Source organism: Equus asinus, chromosome 2, assembly GCF_041296235.1.
Source record: "Equus asinus isolate D_3611 breed Donkey chromosome 2, EquAss-T2T_v2, whole genome shotgun sequence".
NCBI lineage: Eukaryota > Metazoa > Chordata > Mammalia > Perissodactyla > Equidae > Equus > Equus asinus.
The window spans coordinates 27730953-27754336 of record NC_091791.1 but is presented as its reverse complement, the minus strand read 5'-3'; the positions used below and the strand labels follow the sequence as shown (position 1 = coordinate 27754336).

General features: G+C 43.8%; 1 protein-coding gene across 2 annotated transcripts in view; it reads left to right on the top strand.

Moving 5' to 3' along the window:
• The window catches only part of SUFU (SUFU negative regulator of hedgehog signaling), a 116108-nt gene that overhangs the window by 32623 nt on the left and 60101 nt on the right, over positions 1–23384 (top strand). For both annotated transcript variants that reach the window (XM_014851981.3, XM_014851971.3), the window contains exon 3: positions 401–537. In XM_014851981.3, the coding sequence (XP_014707467.1) occupies positions 401–537 (137 nt within the window). The remainder of the gene's footprint in view (positions 1–400; positions 538–23384) is intronic.

Genomic DNA, 23384 nt, shown 5'->3' with positions numbered 1-23384 from the left:
CAGGAGGAATGTATCCTTAGCAAACTAAGTGGGTGCTTATTAGTAGCTTGAAAAAATAAGGAAGATTTTCAGTAATGGAACCTCAATTACACAGAAAGGAATGTTCTGGAGCCACAAAATGTGGAACTTGTAATTCAGAGTGCTAGCAGGGGAATTTGATTGGCTGGACAGAGGTCATACATGTATACTGTGGCGGGCAGGAGGGCGAGGCTGGAGTTCTGGCTTCTTACAGGCTATTGAGGTCCTTCCTCCCCGAAGGCTCACACCCTGAGAGATTCCTCTGACGAGGGGTTTGGATGCTGAGCCCACCAAAGTAGGGGAGAACTTTAATTAGACTTTTCAAAACAGTGTTTTTCCTAAGGTATTTGAACTAAAAACATTTGCTTTTTATTCCTTTCAGATTTACAGGAACAGACGGACCTAGTGGTTTTGGCTTTGAGTTAACGTTTCGTCTGAAGAGAGAAACAGGGGAGTCCGCCCCTCCAACGTGGCCAGCAGAGCTAATGCAGGGCTTGGCCAGATACGTGTTCCAGTCAGGTAAGAGCCCCAGGAGCTGGCTCGTGTGCTGGTCCTTCTGCCCTGAGCCTGGTTGGCTTTGGGAACTCGCAGTATATTTTAATGTCTGCGGAGTGACCTTTCCTGAGAGTACTATACCCCATTTGTACCATGAGGGTGGCTTATTTTGCCTGATGTTTCTGGGGTTGGAAGCTACGTGGGCCATGGAAGAGAAGGATACATCACTGTGACCTCCGGCAGCAAGTGGGAGTCTCTGCCACTGATCTGACACCCTGAGCCCTTGTTGCAGTCTGGCAGCCATGCTTGTGATTCCCAGTGAGCCCAAGGCCGACTCAGCATGCAGTGGACAAGCTCTTTCTGTCTGCCCCATTTCCCATCATTAGCACAGTCCTTGCTCCCTGCTACCAGTGGCCTAGGCATCTCTGTTTCTGGGGCCACCAGCACACATGTTAATCTTGGCTGAGCCTTGGGTTAACCAACAATAGAGAGTGGGGCAGAGAGAGAGAAAGAATTGCCAGGAGCTTGCTCCCTCACAGTGTTGAGGGGAAGCTGGAATCAGGCAGGACTTTAACAGTCAGAAATATTGTTTGAGGGGCTGGCCCGTGGCCGAGTGGTTAAGTTTGCGCGCTCCGCTGCAGGCGGCCCAGTGTTTCGTTGGTTCGAATCCTGGGCGCGGACATGGCACTGCTCACCAAACCACGCTGAGGCAGCATCCCACATGCCACAACTAGAAGGACCCACAACGAAGAATATACAACTATGTACTGGGGGGCTTTGGGGAGAAAAAGGAAAAAAATAAAATCTTTAAAAAAAAAAAGAAATATTCTTTGATTCAGATGATTCAAGTGCCCTCCAGGGAATGGTCCTGTGCTGCTGGTGCCCCTCTGAAGACTACTAAGATGGAACCTGAAGTGGGGCTTTGTGCTGGGAGCCTTGGTCTCCACTCTTGGCTCAGCCTGCCTGTTAGCCCTTCAGTGGGATGAAATGTTGGAGTGACATTTAGTACCTTTTATGGAGGGTTTCATATCATCTGAATGTTTCCGTGGCTAATTAATTGCCCAGGAACGTTTCCCATATCATCTCAGATTTTCTTTCTTGGGTTTGAGGCCAAGATACTTTTATCCAACTCTTTCGCTCTTTGACTGCCATAGATAAGGGCAGAGCTACATCTAGGCCAGGGTCCCTCAAAGTGTGGTCCTCGGACTCCCTGCATCAGCAGCACCTAGAGAGCTTTGCAAACACATACTCCTGGACCCTACAGGAGAACTCTGACTTAGAATCTTTAGGGGTGATGTTCCCAGATGCTTCTGATAGAGACTAAATTTGGAGAACCATAGATCTGGCAGCTTCTCTAAATACAGTGACCTTCTTTTTCAGCCTTGAGTAGGTTATAAATTGGGGGTGCTATAGATTCTCTAACTTGAACCCCTCTGCCCTCGTTGCAGACCGCTGAGAGTCAGTTGTTGGCAGGGTGGCTGTCACGTATTGAGACTGTTCCTTAATTACCATTAAGGTAAATAAATTCCATTAATCTACCATTGTGTGTCTGTGAGATCGTCTCCTTTTGGAGGCTACAGTGGATCTTTCCTAAGCAAGAGTTCGCAAACCTGACGTCTCATGAGATCCCCGGGAAGCTTGTCAACACGTTGATTCCAAAACCCCCCGCAGGGCTCTGATTCAGTTGGCCAGAAGTGGGACTAGGGCATCCATTTCTTTTTTTTTTTTTTTTTTTTTTATTAATGTTATGATAGATTACAACCTTGTGAGATTTCAGTTGTACATTTTTGTTAGTCATGTTGTGGGTACATCACTTCCCCCTCCGTACCCTCCCCACACCCCCCCTTTTCCCTGGTAACCACCGATCAGATCTCCTTCTCAATATACTAATTTCCACCTATGAGTGGAGTCATATAGAGTTCGTCTTTCTCTGACTGACTTATTTCGCTTAACATAATGCCCTCGAGGTCCATCCACGTTGTTGTGAATGGGCCAATTTCGTCTTTTTTTATGGCTGAGTAGTATTCCATTGTGTATATATACCACATCTTCTTTATCCAATCATCAGTTTCTGGGCATGTAGGCTGGTTCCACGTCTTGGCTATTGTAAATAATGCTGCGATGAACATAGGGGTGCAACGGACTCTTGAGATATCTGATATCAGGTTCTTAGGATAGATACCCAGTAATGGGATGGCTGGGTCATAGGGTATTTCTATTTTTAACTTTTTGAGAAATCTCCATACTGTTTTCCATAGTGGCTGTACCAGTTTGCATTCCCACCAACAGTGTATGAGGGTTCCTCTTTCTCCACAACCTCTCCAACATTTGTCGTTCTTGGTTTTGGATGTTTTTGCCAATCTAACGGGGGTAAGGTGATATCTTAGTGTAGTTTTGATTTGCATTTCCCTGATGATTAGCGATGATGAACATCTTTTCATGTGTCTATTGGCCATATTCATATCTTCTTTTGAGAAATGTCTGTTCATGTCCTCTGCCCATTTTTTGATCGGGTTGTTTGTTTTTTTGTTGTTAAGCAGTGTGAGTTCTTTGTATATTATGGAGATTAACCCTTTGTCGGATAAGTGGCTTGTAAATATTTTTTCCCAATTAGTGAGCTGTTTTTTTGTTTCAATCCTGTTTTCCCTTGCCTTGAAGAAGCTCTTTAGTCTGATGAAGTCCCATTTGTTTATTCTTTCTATTGTTTCCCTCAACTGAGGAGTTACAGTGTCCGAAAAGATTCTTTTGAAACTGATGTCAAAGAGTGTACTGCCTATATTCTCTTCCAAAAGACTTATTGTCTCAGGCCTAATCTTTAGGTCTTTGATCCATTTTGAGTTTATTTTGGTGTGTGGTGAAAAAGAATGGTCAATTTTCAGTCTTTTGCATGTGGCTGTCCAGTTTTCCCAGCACCATTTGTTGAAGAGACTTTCTTTTCTCCATTGTAGGCCTTCTGCTCCTTTGTCGAAGATTAGCTGTCCATAGATGTGTGGTTTTATCTCTGGGCTTTCAATTCTGTTCCATTGATCTGTGGACCTGTTTTTGTACCAGTACCATGCTGTTTTGATCACTGTAGCTTTGTAGTATGTTTTGAAATCGGGGATTGTGATTCCGCCGGCTTTGTTTTTCTTGCTCAGGATTGCTTTAGCAATTCGCGGTCTTTTGTTCCCCCATATGAATTTTAGGATTGTTTGTTCAATTTCTGTGAAGAATGTTCTTGGGATTCTGATTGGGATAGCATTGAATCTGTATATTGCTTTAGGTAGTATGGACATTTTAACTATGTTTATTCTTCCAATCCATGTGCAAGGAATGTTTTTCCATCTCTTTATGTCATCGCCTATTTCTTTCAAGAAAGTCTTGTAGTTTTCATTGTATAGATCCTTCACTTCCTTGGTTAAGTTTATCCCAAGGTATTTTATTCTTTTCGTTGCGATTGTGAATGGGATAGAGTTCTTGAGTTCTTTTTCTGTTAGTTTATTGTTAGTGTATAGAAATGCTACTGATTTATGCACGTTAATTTTATACCCTGCTACTTTGCTGTAGTTGTTGATTATTTCTAATAGTTTTTCTGTGGATTCTTTGGGGTTTTCTATGTATAAGATCATGTCGTCTGCAAACAACGAGAGTTTTACTTCTTCGTTACCTATTTGGATTCCTTTTATTTCTTTTTCCTGCCGAATTGCTCTGGCCAGCACCTCCAGTACTATGTTGAATAGGAGTGGTGAAAGTGGGCACCCTTGTCTTGTTCCTGTCCTCAGAGGGATGGCTTTCAGCTTTTGTCCATTGAGTATGATGTTGGCTGTGGGTCTATCATATATGGCCTTTATTATGTTGAGGTACTTTCCTTCTATACCCATTTTACTGAGGGTTTTTATCATAAATGGGTGTTGGATCTTGTCGAATGCTTTCTCTGCATCTATTGAGATGATCATGTAGTTTTTGTTTTTCATTTTGTTGATGTAGTGTATCACGTTGATTGACTTGCGGATGTTGAACCATCCCTGTGTCCCTGGTATAAATCCCACTTGATCATGGTGTATAATCTTTTTGATGTATTGCTGTAATCGGTTTGCCAAAATTTTGTTGAGGATTTTTGCATCTATGTTCATCAGTGATATTAGGGCATCCATTTCTTAACCAGCTTCCCAGGGGATTCTAATGCAGCTGGTCTGGGGGTGGTATTTGGGCTCTAAAGGACTGTTGTTGACCAGGAAGAAGTAACATTCACAGCGGCAGTGAAAAGAGGCTGCCTGACACGGCTGGCCCATGTGATTGGTACTTTCCTAGTGTGGTTTGCACAATCTTTTAAAATTGTGCCAGGAGTCTACTGCCTGAACCCTTTGTGTCCCCCTCACTTCCTTCTTGGGATGCCTGAAGCTGACTCCGATATAGAACTGTCTTTGGGAAAAATTTGATCTGCCGTAGGAAAGGGGGCTGTAAAGGCTAGGCAGTCTCTTGCTTGCATAGACAGGTAACTTCTTGCCTACTACTTAAGCCAATGCATTTATATGCTTGTTTCTGCTTACTGTACCTGCTCAGGTAGATAAGAGATCAGAGAAATGTAAAACAGGTGTTATGAATCACTGTCAGATGGAGTCAAACAGATGAACTTCTGAAATAGTTCTGATATTATAGTTCTGAAATAATAATGTAAGTGAGTGGAAAAATAGGATTTAATTTGCAAGGGTTCATTTCATCCACACCGTAAACATCACTAGTGACTGTTTTGCAACACTAATATGGTGGTTAATTCAGGCAGATTATCAACAGTTGCTAAAACCATTGGATGAGAAAGACCGTTGGGGGCCTGCCCAGTAGCTTGGCGATTGGGTTTGCACACTCTGCTTCAGCGGCCTGGGGGTTTGCAGGTTCATATCCCGGGCGCAGACCTGTGCACCACTTATCAAGCCATGCTGTGGGAGGCATCCCACTTATAAAATGGAGGAAGATGGGCACGGATGTTAGCTCAGGGCCAATCTTCCTCAGTAAAAAGAGGAGGATTGGCAGCGGATGTTAGCTCAGGGCTAATCTTCCTAGAAAAAAAAAAACATTGTTGGGGAATAAGATATTCACAAAGACTCAAAGACTCCCTCCACAGATTACTTTTGTTACAAAGAGAAAAAGAATACCTTTACAGTGGAAAGATTTGAGAGGACATCACTTTAACCAGATAATCAAAAGTAGCAACACCGGGCCAGCCCCAGTGGCCTAGTGGTTAGGTTTGGTGCACTCTGCTTCAGTGGCCCGGGTTCGGTTCCTAAGTGTGGACCTACACCACTCGTTAGTGGCCATGCTGTGATGGCAGCTCACATACCAAAAAAGAGGAAGATTGGCAACAGATGTTAGCTCAGGGTGAATCTTCCTCAGCCAGAAAAAAAAAAAAACTAAACAGTAGCAACACCAATAATGGAACAAATTATTGTTATGTACCACCTTATGTATTGCAGTGTGAAGTATAAAACATCAGCTTTGTAGCACTTTTCTAAAAATATTTCACCTGAATTGAATCATGAGCAAACAGTCCGACAAATCCGGATTGTGGGATATTTCACAAGACAACTGCCTGGACTCTTCCAAAATGTCAAGGCTGTGAAAGATATAAAAAGTCAAGGGGCAGAACTTGTCCTAGATTAAAGGAAACATGACAGTTTAAATGCACTTAGGATCCTTGATTGGATCCTGAATTAAAAAAAGGTCATTTTTAGGGCAATTGGAAAAATATAAATATAGACTGTATTTTGGATTATACTGTTGTACAACTGTGAAATTCCTTGGGGGCGAATATGGTATTGTGGTTATATAGGATAATGTCTTTGTTCTTAGGAGATAAAAGCTGAAGTATTTATGAATAAAATGACATGATGTCTGCAACTTAATTTTTGAATGATTCAGCAAAAAAATTAACTGTGAGAGAGAGAGAAATAAGAAAGCAAATGTGGCAAAATGTTACCAACTGGTGAATCAAGGTGAAGGGTATATGGGTATTCATTGTACTGTCCTTCTAACTTTTCTGTGGGATTGAGAATTTTCAAAATAACAAGTTGTAGCTGTTTCCTGAGTGTACGTTGACTGGCGTGTACTCCACAGTCCCTTCTGTGCCGATGCCCCTTTTATGGTGCCAACAATGTGATGGCTACAGTTTGTACCTGCAGATCGCTTCAGGCGTTTCACAGCAGTGGCAGGACAACTACACTCCTAAAATAATACTGGATTTTCTGTTTGCCAGATTTCCTATAATATGATTGTACTACTTAAATAGTAGCTAAAACGAATCTACCTTAAATTCTTTTATGGAACATGGCAGGGAATAATAATAAATTATTTAAATAATGGTAAAGTAAAATAAATGTGGTGACTGATGTAAGATAGGTGACCATGGCTATAGGTCTAAGTGGTGAGGACAAGAGCTAACATTTAGTGGTGTGTTCTCTGTGCCAGGCATGGCTGTAGCGCTCATCTCATATGTAGTAAAGCCCTGTAAGTTAGGCACTGTGCTATACCAGCTTTACAGTTGCAGAAAGCAAGACAATACAGAGAGGTGAAGTAGCATGTTCAAGATCACACATCTAGTAGGTACAAAGGCTAGATTTGAACCCAGGCATTGTATCTCTTAACGCCACTCTCTTAACCATGATGCCATGTTGCCTGTAGCTCAGCTGACATCGGGGCTGCTAATGTCTTGGGCTGGACAGTGAGATTTGAGAATCGTCTGCATGGATGACAGCACTTGTGCACACGGCCTGCGAGCTCCATGATGCCTTGCTCGGGCATTCTAGAACATTTGGAAAATAGAGGATGGCAAAAGCCATTCATATTACTCAAATCCTCTTAAATCCATCCTTTCATCTTTTAACTTTTTATTCATGAAAATATGTATATAAAAAGTACAGCTCAGGGCCAGCCCTGTGGCCTAGTGGTTAAGTTTGGCACGCTCTGCTTTGGTGGCCTAGTTCAGTTCCCAGGTGCAGACCTACACCACTTGGCAGTGGCTGTGCTGTGGCAGTGACCTACATAGAAAATAGAGGAAGAGTTGCCACATGGTTAGCTCAGATTGAATCTTCCTCAGCAAAAAAAAGAAAAAAAAAAGTACAGCTTAATGAGAGTTCACAAACTAAACACACCCACATAACCACACCCAAGTCAAGAAACAGGCTAGTTCTCCAGAAACCTCCATAGAGCCTCCTTTTAGTCACCATCCCTTCCTTTTTTTTCTATTTCACTGTGTAGTACAGGTCCTTAGCACCATGTGCCTGAATTCGTTGGTAATAGGCTAAGGAGCTCCCATTTCCATGCCTCTCCCCGTGGTCTTTGCCACCCTGCTCGTGACTGCCAGATCAAGGGGACAGCATAGTATGATGGTTAAGAGCATGGCCCTTGGGTGCAGACTGTGCGTGTTCTTATCTCAGCCCTGCTTCGTACATCCTCCTGACTTTGGGCAGCGTAAGCCACTTGCTCATCTGTATAGGAGGGATAATAACCGTAACTATGCATGAAGTTATTGAGAGGATGAATTGAGTTAATGCCTGCAGAGCACTTAGAACAGTGCCTGCTACATAGTAAGTACTATATAAATATTACCTGCAGTTATTATTATTACTCAGTCTTTAAAAACTTCATATGGATAGAGAAGGTGGGTACCTTGGTCTTTTTTTGCAGTGACAATAAAGACCCCATTTAACAGCAAAGTGCTGTTAGGAAGGAAGTGCCTTGCTTGTTCCTGAATCAAATGCCTGCCTCAGCTGATCTGATGACGTTTGGTGCCATTATCTTTCTCCCACACAGAAAAATCAATAATAGTGACACAAATAAAATTACCTTGTTTTGTACATCACGTTATACAACCAAAAAACAAATTCGGCTCAAATGTGGTTCCTTGATTTACGTGGTTGATAGTGCCTGTAAAGTCTCATACAAATTAAGTCCTATTCTAAATGCAGTAGGAATAGTGGGACCTTATAGTAAATCCTTTTATAAAGTGAGGAAGCTTTTTACAGTGTGAATAGTTTCCTCTTATTGTAACTGTTTTGTCAGACTGAGTTTAGGCCTTTCAGGTTGTCTCAGAGCAGGACACAGTCTCTTGAGGCTGCAGAGAACCTCCATTGTGACGGGCAGGCGTTGCTCTGCCCCCGAGTGGTGACACTTCACAAGGGTTACACACACGCTGTTGTACAGCACACGTATTTTATGTCTGATGTGTACATAGATATACCTACATGTGTAACTAGCTGTGTAATTCTGTTTGATGGTCTTGCCTCACCTGTGCTGTCCACTTTAAACTCAGTGCCTTTATGTGGAGCACCCCGCCCATTTGCATGTGAGAACATGCTGAGCGGTGTCATAAAGTGAATAGAGTGCTTAGACCTGCTTTTCCAGGTCTAAATAGCATCTACAGCTTTACCATCCAGGCTTGGAAATAGCATCAGGGCAGTGGTAGGCAAGGAAAAGAGGAATGACGAAACTCTAGGGGGTGGGGTGGGGGGTGATCCCCACATCCAGCTGTGTGGCTGTGTGAGGCTGCCTCTGAAGCGTGCGCTGAAGAATGACTCAGATGGGTCCTGTAACTGCCAGAGGACAATTACCTTTTGGTTGGTGCTCAGAAGTAGGAAGCTGAGCTGAAGAGAAAAGGAAGTAGAAATGAGAGAGGCCTGCGAAAGAAGAGTGTCCAGAGAAGCTGAAGGATTCAAGATATGAGGGTGGGGCAGGTTAGTGTTTATTTTAGTTGGGATGCTTATTATAAGAAAATGACAGAAACCAACTCGGAATACCTTAAACAATAACCAACTATTGGCTCAGGTCACTGGGACATCCAGGGTTTCAGGTATGGCTTGTTCTATGTGTTCAACCAGAGTCCTCAGGGCTCTGACTCCTGTGTTGTCTTGTACTCTCGGCTGACTCTCTCCCTGTGCCAGGAAAGATGAGCACCACCAGTCCGAGTTCTTGTTCTCTCCATTTGTAGTCCCAGCAGGCAGACGGCTTTTTTCTTCCAACATCCCTACTTCAATCCTAGGGAAGGACTCAAATTAGTTCTGCCTGGGTCCTGTGACCACCCTGGTTGGTAGTAGTGGTCCAGATGGAGCACCAGGATTTCTGTTTGAAGTTCTCCCCACTCCTCACTTTCAGCCACATGGAGTGAGAAGGAGGTCCTCTAAGGCAAAGGGTAACTACTGGCAGAAAAAGAATAGGTATAGTTCTGGGTAGGCAGAATCAGTTGCCAGGGCCGTAGGGGCATCTGTTACCTTAGTAATCCTGGTGTGCAGTTATGCTTGGAAGTCGAACCACTAGAGAATGCATAGGTGGAGTGGGCACCTTTTGTTCTGCCTTGTATCCGTTGGGATGGTTTTGACTACAAGTAATAGAACACCCTGACTGAAATGGCCTAACAGAAAGGGCTCTTATCTTACACAGCAAGTCATCTGGAGGTGGGCGCTTCCGGGGTTGGTTGTCATCTGTTCAACGACGTTGTTAAGGACCTGAGTTCTAACTTCCTGCTCTGCCTTCCTCAGCACTTTGGCTTGTCTTTTTAAGCTGGTTCCCTCATGTTCCAAAGATGTCTGCCATAATCCCTACCATCATGGAATCACACTTGACAGAGTCTACAAGCAGTAAAAGAGACGTTTCTGTCCTGTGTCTCTTTTAAAGACCAGTCCAAACCTCCACAGAACTGCTCTTATTGATCCCTCCTTGGATCTCATTGGCTAGAGTTAGTCAGGAAAGTGAGACAGGCACTTTGGTTTGCTAATCAATATCCACTTCCTAGGGCTGGGGATGGGCCCTGGTTCCCTGAAGGTCATGACCTAGGAAAAGCAGAGGAAGAAAATTGAGGTTCTGTTAATAAGGAGGGGAATGGCCACCAGGTGGGCAAACAGTATCTGCACTCCTGAGAAGGCCCAGCCCTGCCTGGGGTCAGAGGAGCCTTTCATAATTGATCTGGATGCTGGGCCAGTACAGAAGTGTCATATGGGGAGAGAATGTTCCAGTCATAAGGACGGGATGGCTGTCATTTCACCTGCTACAGCAGGCTTAGAACCAAATCCCACTTCCAGCATGAATCATTTGGAAAGTTCTGCAGTAAATACATCAGTAACTTCGCCAGTATGTTACCGAACCTGAAGTGAGTTCGCTCACCCGTTGTGCAGCAAGCCAATCTCTGACACCGGGGGTGGTGGAAGAAAGTAGGAACTTTATTTTTGCACAGCGCTGAGCAAGGAGAGAGGGCAGCTAACGCTGAAAACCCAAACTCCCCGAAAAGCTAAAAGGAAGGGTTTTTATTTGGGGCTTTAGGTAGGGGAGGGGAAGCATATGGCCTTGCTGGTTGGAGCTTTCCCACCAGCCTGTCTTTGGCCTTGAGACACTTGCAGAGAGGAGGGAGCTCGTGACCTTGCTGGTCAGCAGCTTTCCCACCAGCCCGTATCTCTTTGTGGGGAGGAGATGGTCCAGGTGCTTGTCCTTGATGGTGTCTGTCTCCATGGAGGATAGTGGATTTTGGAGGCAGGAAGCCAGAGAGTAAGCAGGGAATGAGTGTTTTGGTTTTTTTTTTTTTTTTTAAAGATTTTATTTTTTTCCTTTTTCTCCCCAAAGCCCCCCAGTACATAGTTGTATATTCTTCGTTGTGGGTCCTTCTAGTTGTGGCATGTGGGATGCCGCCTCAGCGTGGTTTGATGAGCAGTGCCATGTCCACGCCCAGGATTCGAACCAACGAAACACTGGGCCGCCTGCAGCGGAGCGCGCGAACTTAACCACTCGGCCACGGGGCCAGCCCCATGAGTGTTTTGGTTTTAACCCCATATATGCTGGGTTTAATGTGGGGAAACTGATACCAGGGTCGGTATCAAGTAGACACTTCAACTTCTTCCTTCCCACTTTGCAGCCAGTTTCTCTTACTTCCCCATTCCCTTTTAATTTTATGATCAGCTTATTCTTTCTTCTCAGATTGCCAGTGACTGCTCCCCTGCCCCCCACACTCTGGGTTTCATTAGAAAGAAACCGTTCCCCAACTCAGCAGGGCTTGATTTCTTAGCTGCGCTTTAGAATTCTGCTGGAGAGGCTGTCTGCTCTTCGTTCTGCCGTTGGTAGGCCTTAACCACAAATTCCAAGGCAATTTCACTTGAGTTTTAGGAGAAACATGGCCCCGCAACCTTGTAACTGATGCTGTGGAAATTGAAGCGCCTTCCCTTGCTGCTGTTTAATGGCAACCTCATGACATGTGCTGAGTCGGCTCAATTTGTGATTCGGGCCCAGGCAGGGAGACGGGGTGGCCCGGCGTGAGCATCCTGAGCCACCAGAGCTCACGGCTCATTGAACTCTGGGGTGTTGACAGACTAACGCTAACAGAGATTTTTTTTTACATTTTCTTTCCATTTCCCATTTATAAAAGAAATACTTGGTCATTATAAAAACTGAAGCATAGAAACGTATGACACTGAAAGTGAAAATCCTTCATAATTCATTCCCCGACTAGGAAAACATTGGTGTTCCTATTTCCACATTTTTTTTTCAATGCATATATCTATATAGAATTATCATTATTTTATAAAAATGGACTCTGCTTTTCATACTGTTTTTCAACTTGCTTTTTTAACGTAATATCTTTTGAATATCTTCCCATGTTAGTATGTTCTTTCTAACTGTGCACTTATTTTTTGTCTAGATGTACTGTACTTTGTTTAATGTCTCCTGTTGTTGGGCATTTGGGTAATTTCCAGCTTTTCCCTCCCACAAACCTGCCGTGAGCATCCTTGTACATGTGTGGGTTTGTACTCTTGCCTAAGTATTTCTGTGGGATAAATTCTTAGAAGTAGGATTGCTAGGTTAAGGGAAATGAACATTTTACATGTTAATAGCCATTCCAGATGAATGATTGTATTATTATAATAATATTGTTGTGATCATCCAGTAAATGTTACAATTGTTCTCAAGAAACAACAGAATGATTGTCATATAAAATGATTTTTATAGCAACAAAGTCCTCTTCTGAGTCCCCGAGAATGAGTCCCCTTTCTTAAGTTACTTGGCCTGAGAGAGATCATTAATACCTGTTAAATGGCGTACATTTGGGGTTAGGAAAGAGAGCAAGCCCCTATACGGTGTCTCATGCAGTGCGGATTTAGCACAGGAACCCATCCATCATGCTTCCTGTCTCTGAAGTTGGAAGTGGTGAGGGACACAGCCTGCCGCCTGAGGTCAGAGACTTTTCCAGATACTGACAGCAGATCAAGTTTTATATAAAGAATCTCAATGAATTGTGGATTTTTCTTGAGTTTTGCCTCCTCCTTCCTTTCCTAAAGTTAAAATTACCCATGCAGTTCAGTCTTTTCCTGTTGAGGTCTTTTTTTATTGTTAATTTGCTTTTTTATACAGTCAGCCCTCTGTGTCCTCAGGTTCCACATCCCTGGATTCAACCAACCATGCCTCAAAAGGCCTGTGGTGGTTGCATCTGTACTGAATGTGTACAGGGGTTTTTTTCTTGTCATCTTTCCCTAAACAATACAGTATAACAACTATTTACGTAGCATTTACATTGTATTAGGTATTATATTAATCTAGGGATGATTTCAAGTGTACTGGAGGATGTGCAAAGGTTCTGTGCAAATATAACACCGTTTTATATAAGGGACTTGAGTATCCGCAGATTTTGGTATCTGCAGGAGTCTTGCAACCATCCCCAGCAGATACCCAGGGACGACTTTAATTGAAAGTAGTAAATGAGACAGTAGATACTGAACACCAAGCTATCTTAGGCAATTGCATTCTCTTATCTAACCTCTGCAGTAGGTAGCCTGATGAGGAAGATAGTGACATTGCCACTTTTCAGATGAGGAAATGAACTCAGAGAGATGTGGGCCTTGCAGAATTTCTTGCAGCTGGTGAATGGCAAGAGCAAGCCTGGGATGCCCTAACCAGCATTAGTTTGCCTGCTGTAACCTCTGAGCCTGCAAGGATCCATTTAAGTGGAGAGAGAGGACTTGGAGGAAAGGAGCTCTTTTTCATCAGTTGCATTTTTTTTCCTTTTTTTGAGGAAGATTTGCCCTTAGCTAACATCTCTTGCCAATCCTCCTCTTTTTTTGTTTGAGGAAGATTAGCCCTGAGCTAACATCTCTGCCAGTCCTCCTCTACTCTGCACACACGATGCCTCCACAGCATGGCTGATGAGTGGAGTAGGTCCGCACTGTGGATCCGAACCTGCAAACCCCGGGCCACTGAAGCAGAGCATGGGGAACTTTAAACACTGTCACGGGGCTGGCCCCTCATCAGTTCTATTTTTTATTTAAGTACCTGCGACATGCCAGGGAGTCTGTCAGATTCTGGGTAAACAGTGTGGAAAAACAGATAGGATCCCTGCCCTTAGGGGAGAGACACTGAACACAGGCGAATAAATGTTTGATTCCCTAAGATTGCCGATAGGGAGAGATCAGGGTACTCCAAAAGAGTAAAGCGGTGGACTCATTTTAGATTGTAGAGTTGGGCAAGGACAGGGCTGAAGGCAAAGAGTGAGGAGAAGAATTTTTTTTGGCGGAGGGAATGGCTGTTGAAGGCCTCTGAGGAGAGAAAAAGCTTGAGGAATATGAGGAACTGGAAGAAGGCTCCTGTGGCTGGAGGGAGGTGAGGGAGAGGAAAGCGCCCAGGGAAAGCTGGAGGCTTAGCCAGCGTGGGAAAGTGCTGGGCCTCACACTTGCACTCAAAGTCGGGATGAAGAGTCTGGATGTGATTCTAAGGGCAGTGGAAAGCTATGAAAGCATTTTAAGGAAGAAGGTGAAATGACCAGTTTGGGGAGTAAAAAACTTTGTTTTTTGTTTTGTTTTAATTAAGACATGTTTGAATTTGAAGTACTTGAGATTTTCTGCCTGCATTTTGAGAGTGGCTCTTCCATAGAGGGTGCTGGGGCTGCTGCAGCACTTGGAGCTCAGCCATCAGAGTCGTGGATGCTTCTTGGCTCTGCCATTCTAATCCTTGGGACCTTACCTCAGTAGAAACCTGCCCCCAGGGGCCGGCCCCGTGGCCAAGTGGTTAAGTTCACACACTCTGCTTTTGCAGCCCAGGGTTTCGCTGGTTTAGATCCTGGGCGCTGACATGGCACCACTCGCCACGCCACGTTGAGGCGGCATCCCACATGCTACAACTAGAAGGACCCACAACTAAAAATATACGACTATGTGCTGGGAGGATTTGGGGAGAAAAAAGCAGAAAAAAAAAAAAAGATTGGCAACAGTTGTTAGCTCAGGTGCCAGTCTTTAAAAACAAAAAAAGAAACCTGCCCCGAGCCTGCCTCTTCCAAGGCTCTCCAGCCCAGGGAGGAGACCCCTCTTCTCTCTTGGGGATGTTAGCAGCCTCTGCATACCTATGCCCAACAGCACACCACAGTCTCTCTTTCCAGATCCGGGAGGTAGATGGGGCTTGGCTTCCTCATCCCTGCTCTGCAGGTGAGTGAAGGAAGTCAGGAAGATTGAGTGAGGAGCTTCGAGCATGTCCCCAGGTGTGCGATATTGCTGGGCTGCAGTTCAGCTTTTCATCAACAGCTTACCTGGCTTTCTTCTTGCTACATGTCCCAAGTGTATGGGATCTTAATATCTTTGCCTCAAGTAAAGTTTTCTGAAAGGCGATGCTCCATCATTACCAATGAGAGCTGTCGAGTCCTCTCGTTTCCTGGTTTGGCTAAGCTGCCCATTGCCCCAGTCAGCTAACTGAAGCCAAATGGAGCTGCCTGGTTATATTAATATCATTTTTCTTCCTCAGACACTCTTTTATTTTCCTGACGTTTTCTTTCCCTCAGCCTGATTTATCCTCTTTTTTGGTTGCTATGGATCTGTAAAATATTTTCCCTTTCATCTGTTAGTAATACTGACTAGCTATAAGGCAAAACAATCCTTGATTTCTCTGCACTTTCCCAAGATTTTAGATTAATAGTTGAAAGATTGTGTTCCTACTCCACTGAAGAAAAACAGGTCAACCCCTCAGAAATGAGCTTATGCCCTAAAGTTTAAGTGGTTTACATGTAAATGATAATCCAGCCAATATCTAAATCTGGGTGTTTTTAGAGAAGAGGTAAACCCTAAGAGCAGAAGTTGCCTTGTGGGCCAAATACTGACGATCACTTGTTTTTGTAAATAAAATTGTATTTGAACGCAGCTATGCTCATTATGTATTATCTATGGCTGCTTTTGTGCTCAGCAGCAGAGTTGAATAGTTATGACAGAAACTAATGTCCCTCAAAGCCTAAAATATTTGATATCTTGCCTTTTACTGAAAAAGTCTGCTGACCTCTGACATAGTGTTTTCCATTCTGAATAATGACCTAAGTGGAGAGGTCACCGTCTTTAAATCTCTGTGAGATATCCAGAGGCCCTGTGAAATGAATCGCTTTAGCTGGGGCGGGAATGCATCCCTTGCTGAGCTGCTGCTTGGTTTGAGACAAATCCTTTAGCTTCCATGGGCCTGTATCTAACTTGGAGAACTGTATGAAATGCTTTGAGCTTCTTAGTAGAAAGGGGCTATTGGATAAAGCCATTAAGCTGGGATAATTCACCCTCAGACTAGTTCTCTCATAGCTGGCCCCTGTGGAGTCTTAATTGGTTGGCTCTTTCAGCAGAAAGTGGCTCCTTTGTCTCTAGCACCTGCATTTCAGGGATGCTCCCTGCAGGGGGCAGTGAAAGCCCCTGGCAAGTGGAGCAAAGCAGCCGGAGAGTTAGAAGTAGACCCAGCACCTCTGCAGGAGGTAAAGCCCTTTGGTAACCTGAAGTGGCTCATATAGAAGGTTCAGTGAAGGGGGCTGGAGAACAACAGCGCAGGAACCCAAGAGACAGGCTGCCAGTTTGCCCATGTGCGCCCTGGGGTCAAAACTGAACATCTCTAAGATTTGGTTACTTCATCTATGAAGTGGGGTAATAGTAATATCTACTTTATAATATATTTAATGACCCTAGTACAGTACTTGACATAAAATCTGGAAGCAATTAATATTATTTATGTTGTCATTTAAGAAGCATGTTGCAGAACAGAAGGAAACAGGCTTAAAAGGAAAAAAAAGAATCCTATTACAACACTATATAGAGTTGGGTTCTAATTCTATTAGTATGTACACGCCCATAGATGGCTAGAAGAGATTCATGAAGATACTCACAGAGGCCACCTTAGGGTGATGGGTTATGAGTCATTGACATTTTCCTTTTGGTACCTTCCTGCCATTTTAGAATTTCCTGCATAGAGTATGCGTTTTATTGTCAGAAAAGGAAAACCAAAAGGATAGCCATGACTGAATTTTTCAGAGAACTTCCCAGAGGACAGGACAGTGAGCCCTGAGAAGCAGCCCCAGGCCACTACCACCAGACAAGTCACCACCTCAAGGTGTGCTCTCTGGCGCAGTTACCTTCTTGCTTAGTTACTTTCTTGCTTAGTTTCTTCATTGCTCTGTCACTGGAAAATAGATGGCTCCCCTAAGCCAGACACAGCTCTGCTCCTGCTCCCCTGGCAATGAGTCTCCACAGCCAGGCCTGTCTTCTTGCCTTGCAGGGCAGGCATGGTGATAGGCTTGTTGTTTGGTTTCTCTCCAGAACTCAGGGGCCAGGAGACCGGCCTGCCCCTCCCTGCAGAGTTCTGATGAGGTTCCAGCAGCATGTCTGATCCCTCACAGAGCTCCTTCTCCAAGAATATGTCATTTGAAACTAGTACCAGGGAAGGAAAAGAAAAGAACTTGGGTGCTTTTCAGGAGAGATTGCAGCAAGGCTGGGTGGTGGGTTGTTTTGCTGACATCTGGCAGGGGACCTCTAAAACGGGAGAGGGGTGGTCATCCTCTGCCTTGGTCCAGTGAAAGCTGACTCTGGGGCACTGCACTGGGCAGGGAGGCATCTCTGGGACAGGCTGCAGCCCAGTGGCCGGGCCTTCCTGAGCGCCGGGGCTTCCTGAACCCCAGGCCTTGCTCTGGCAGTCCCTCTTTGGGTTTGAAGATTTAGGAAGAACAGGACACTTACCAACTTCCTGGGCCAGCTGGGCTTGTCTTGGTCCCCACCCATATTGGCCAGTCTGGGGACCTGAACACAGGAAGCCTTCATCCTGTGCCTCTCTTCAGTGGACCTCTCAGATCACACATGCATTGTGTTCTCTCCTGACTGGATGCACTTTTATTCCCCCAAACAAAAATAACCTTATTGTTTTTTCCAGTTTAAAAAATGATGTTTAAAAAAAATCCATGTTGGGGCTGGCCCCATGGCTGAGTGGTTGGATTTGCGCGCTCCGCTGTGGCGGCCCTGGGTTTTGCTGGTTCGAATCCTGGGTGCGGACGTGGCACTACTCGTTGGGCCATGCTGAGGCGGCATCCCACATGCCACAACTGGAGGGACCCACAACTAAAAATACACAACTACGTACTGGGGGGCTTTGGGAAGAAAAAGGAAAAATAAAATCTAAAATAAATAAATAAATAATAAAAAAAATCCATGCAATGTTGAAAACATGAAAAAAGTAAGTCACAGAATAATGGGTAGAGTGGGTTTGTAATTTTACTTTTAAAAAAGTATGAATTTGGTTATATATGCTTTTAAGAAAATCTTGAAGAATGCACGTCAAATGTTAACAGTGGTTCTATCTGAGAAATGGGACTGATGGGAAAAAAGTTTCATATTTTACTTTATATATTTGTCTGTTTGGATTTCTTATAAGCCTGTATTACTTTGTACCTTAAGTAAATATATAATTGAAAATGAAAAATAAACATTATCTAAATCCCAGCCCCTGAGACAACCACTCTTAACATTTGGTTGCCATCCTTCTAGACATGTCTCTATGCATAAAATAACTAGACAAGCTAACTAACTTAGTGTTATATGTATATGCTTTCTTCACCCAGCATTATGTCACGGAAGTCTTTCTAGCTAAGTAAATAGAGATCAATAGCAACGTCTGTAATGTTTGTATGGTGTTGCACTGCATGATAGCCAAAGGAAAATGGGGTTTTCCTCTGCTGCTCTACTTACGTGTGTGACCAGATGCGTAGGTTTTTTCATACCAAGCCGTTCTCCAATTCTCTGCAGATACCAACTGCGTGTCCTCCAATTCAATTCAGTTCTGATACTATCTACCTGGAGTTAGTATTGGATCCCTCAAGTCAGGGCTCAGTCCCACAAGACTGCCCCTACTTCACACGTGCCCATCACAAGCCCCAGGTTGTCGCCTGCTCTTCTGACCAACAGCTATAAATCAGGGTTCCCGTGACCCCCTCCTTGGGTTTGATAATTTGCTAGAATAGCTCACAGAACTAGGGAAAACAGTTTGCTTACTAGATTACTGGTTTATTATAAAAGGATACAACTCAGGAACAACCAGATGGAAGAGATGCATAGGGCAAGGTATATGGGAAGAAGTGTGGGGTTTCCATGCCTTCTCTAAGTGTGCCACCCTCCCAGTACCTCTACATATTCACCAACCCAGAAACTCTCCAAACGCCATACTTTAGGGATCCTTATGGAGGCTTCATCACGTCGGCGTGATTGATTATTAACTTCACCTCTAGCCCCCTCCCCTCCCTAGAAGATGGGCAGTGAGACTGAATGTTCCAAGCTTCTAATCATGGCTTGGTCTTTCTGGTGACCAGCCCCCATCCTTAAGCTATTCAGGAGCCTGCTAAGAGGTGCCCCATTAAAACAAAAGATGCTCCTATCATCCAGGAAATTCCAAGGGATTTAGGAGCTCTATGTCAGGAACCAGGGTCAAAGACCAAAAATAAAAGATGCTTCTAGCACATTTATTGCTTAGGAAATTACAAAGGTTTTTGGAGCTCTAGCCAGGAGCCAGGGACAAAGACCAAAAAATATATTTCTTATTATATCACAATATCACAGATAGTAAGATAACAGACCCCTCCAGTATAAACAGACCCTTCTTGATGAACTTTCGGATAGTTTCCAGTTTTCCCCACTTTAAAAAACACTCTAAGGAACATGCATGTGTGTACATTTTGGCAACCGTGTTCAATTATCTCAGCATAAATTTCTAAAGTGGGGTTGCTGGGTCAAAGGGTCTGTGCATTTTCCAGTTTAGTTTTTATGCCCAGCTGCCCTCCATGAAAGTAATTCCACGAGGCTGGATGGTACCCAGCCACGACTGTCACTGTGCTGTCACCTGCAGTCACGGCCACTTGGCAGCCCAGGCACCACGGAAGCACTGTGTAGCCTTTCAAGTCCACAAAATGAGTCACAGAAGTCTTCCAGCTTTTGATAACTTCAAGGCTGGCTTTATTCCAATGTCAAGGAATTCTTTGAGGCTTGGAGGCCTATAGGCTGAGAAAACTCCATGGCTCTCAGAAGGCCCAGCTAAATGCACTTCCAGGGTCACCCTCACAGCTCAGTCCCTACTCCGTCCCTCCAAGCAGGAAGAAACGTCCTGGCAAGGAGTTTGGCCTAAACACCAAAATTTATTGCTGCTGCTTCCTATAACCAGATCACCCAAAATTGGTTATCCCTAAACCCTTTCCTGTATCTGGTTGGTGGGGAACCTTAAAAGTACATGGGCAGACACGTAGACAGTCTGGTCTTTACACATACACTCAGAAGAGTAAGTGGCTGCTTCGTGTTCCATCTCCAACCCAACAGCCCCTCCTGGGTGCCGCGTCCTACGAGGGACATTGACAAGTCAGACTGTATCCAGAGAAGAGTGGCTTTCAGACGGGCAAAAACTCTCTTAAACTGTGGTATGTGAGGAATGGCTTTAAAAGTGAGGAAACTGGAAACGTTTTAGTCTGAAGAAGAAAAGACTTTGGGATGAGGTGTGGGGAGTGGTGAACTATGACCCACAACAGGTGTTTTAAAAATATTTGAGGTCTTGCCATATGGAAGAGGGATTTGACTTTTTCTTTGTTACCCAGAGGAGAGAACCAGAAAGCTGTTAACCATTCTTTGGGATGTGGAAGCATTTCCTCACGTGGGCAGCCTCTGGAGGCAGCACACTCACCATCTCTGAAACACACGAATGAAGTCTGGGCATCTCTGGCCCAGGCCTTGGTAGAGGGGCTTTAAGTGCTGGCCATGGGATTGGTGATGTGGGAGCTCAGACCACTGAAGCCAGAGGCTACTTAGTACACGCTTGTTTTTCTTCTAATCCAGCATGCTGAGAACCACTTCTGCCGTGTTCCAATCTGACTTTCTGCAAACGGCCTGCCTCCTTCCCCTGCCTGGTGCTTTCTGTTCCAGGCCCCTCCGGGTCTGACCCAGCTGGGTGATCTCTGAGAACACTCATAAATACTGTAGCTGTGTTTCTTGATGTAAACTAAGGAAGGAGTGGGGTTAGTTTCCTGAGCCAAAAATTAGAATCCTGGCTCCCTGAGGAAGTGGTCTGCTTTGCCCCCGGGGATGGACTCTCTGTCTCACTTCTCGCTGCACCCTTCTGCCTTCACTCTTTTTTCTTGTAAACAGTGGCCATGTTTTCCAGTGGTAGAATCTTTCAAATAAATAACAGTTGCTTAATTTGTACGGCATTTTCATCACACAAGGCAATTTTTATGTATTTTAACTTTTTTATTTGATTCTAAAAACTACCCTGCAAGGTAGACAGTACCGTCATGTTTTGATACACAAAATAAAGATTACAGAGAAGTTAAGACACTTTTAAAGTTACACAGCAAAGGAAAATCTGAGAATAAAGCAAGAGAAGTGCCATTATGTGGAGAATCTTCACTTGAGGATCTGTTTTTGCCTTGGACTTGAGGGTAAACATCATGCATTTGAGGTGACTGTCCCCTGATGCTCTCACCTTACGCTCTGGTGGCCAGTGACAGAGCTAAGAGAAGTCAGTGTTTTATTAATTTAACCCTGGGGGTTGCCATGGATGAGGTCAACTAAAAAGCTCTCTGGGTTAAAAGTTGATGTTTCAAGCAAATGGCCCATAAAGACATGAAAAGAAAGATGTTTGCCTCACTCATAATAAGAGAAATGCAAGTTAAGCTACCCTGAGATACAACTTCTCACTTGTCAGATTAGCAGAAATCCAATTTTGATAGCATACCCTGTTGTCAAGCTCGGAGGAAACAGGCACTTTCATCCTTTCATGGGGAGATGCAAAATGGTGCTGTGTGGAAGAGAACGGATGAGTATCTAGCAAAATGCTTATCTGTTTACTCTTTGACGCAGCAATCTCACTTCTAGGAATCCCAAAGATCTGAGCAAAAATATGAAGACATTCACAAATGGCTGTTTACTGAAGCACTCTTTGTAATAACCAGTGCAGGCATCTTCTCACAGCAGTGATGGGTGCATGGGAAGAAGTGGACATGGGTGCCTGCTTTGTCAAGCCTCTGCTTGTGTTTGCTCCTGTCCCGTTGGCCAGAGTAAGTCCCATGGCCAAGCCTAGGGTCAGAGGGGGAGGGGATTAATGAGTTATAGGTAAAATACGTGAATGCAGAGAGGATATTAATTGGGGTTACTAATGCAATCAGTTTGGCACAAGGAAATTAAAGTCTTTCTTGTAATTCATACAGCATGTTTTATGTGTTTATGATCTTGGTCATATAAATAGAATACATTCTAGGTTAACGAGATATCTCTTAATATGTATAAATCCAACCACTGTATTTCAGATATTTCAGTATACATTAGGCAGTTATGTTTGGGAATATGAATAGTCATCATTCTATCTGTGCAGTAAAGGACTTGATGGTAATAGTGATAACGTTGGTGAGCATAACCAGTGGAACTGCCTCATCAAAAATGTCTGTGGGGCTGGCCTGGTGGCATAGTGGTTAAGTTTGCACCCTCCGCTTTGGTGGCCCAGGGTTTGCAGGTGCAGACCCACACGCCGTTTGTCAAATCATGCTGTGGCGGTGTCCCACATACAAAATAGAGGAAGATTGGCAGAGCTGTTAGCTCAGAGCCAATCTTCCTCACCAAAAAACAAGAACAAAAACAGAATGTCTGTGCAGTGTCCTCAGGTGATTATTTAAAATGGCAGGCAAATGAATCAATGCAAAACATTTTCTTTTTCATTCAGCCTAAAAAGTTGTCAAATATTCAGGGATATAGAATCAAATAGAAGGCATTGTGACCGAAATAAAACTATGGCTATTGTAATCTTAAGAAAGAAAAAAGGAAAAAAAAAAAGCAATGTGGAGAAAGGTATGTATAGTAAGTTATTTGCATAAGAAAACATGTTTTTCTTTATATTTTTAAATGGAAGGATAAACCATAATATTTTTTAAATGGCGATCTATGGGAAAAGGAGGGAACAGAAGGGGGAGCACAGGAACCCAGACTTTTCTGAGTATGCTTTGTTTTTCAGATTTATGACTTTGGAACCATGTAAAATTTCATATAATTATAAAACAAAATTAAATCAAAATGAACATGAACATTTTTTTTTTTTTTTTTTTTCTTTTTTTTTTTTTTTATTAATGTTATGATGGATTACAGGCTTGTGAAATTTCAGTTGTACATTTTTGTTAGTCATGTTGTGGGTACACCACTACCCCCTCCGTGCCCTCCCCCCACCCCCCCTTTTCCCTGGTAACCACCGATCAGATCTCCTTCTCAATATACTAATTTCCACCTATGAGTGGAGTCATATAGAGTTCGTCTTTCTCTGACTGACTTATTTCGCTTAACATAATGCCCTCGAGGTCCATCCACATTGTTGTGAATGGGCCAATTTCGTCTTTTTTTATGGCTGAGTAGTATTCCATTGTGTATATATACCACATCTTCTTTATCCAATCATCAGTTTCTGGGCATGTAGGCTGGTTCCACGTCTTGGCTATTGTAAATAATGCTGCGATGAACATAGGGGTGCAACGGACTCTTGAGATATCTGATATCAGGTTCTTAGGATAGATACCCAGTAATGGGATGGCTGGGTCATAGGGTATTTCTATTTTTAACTTTTTGAGAAATCTCCAT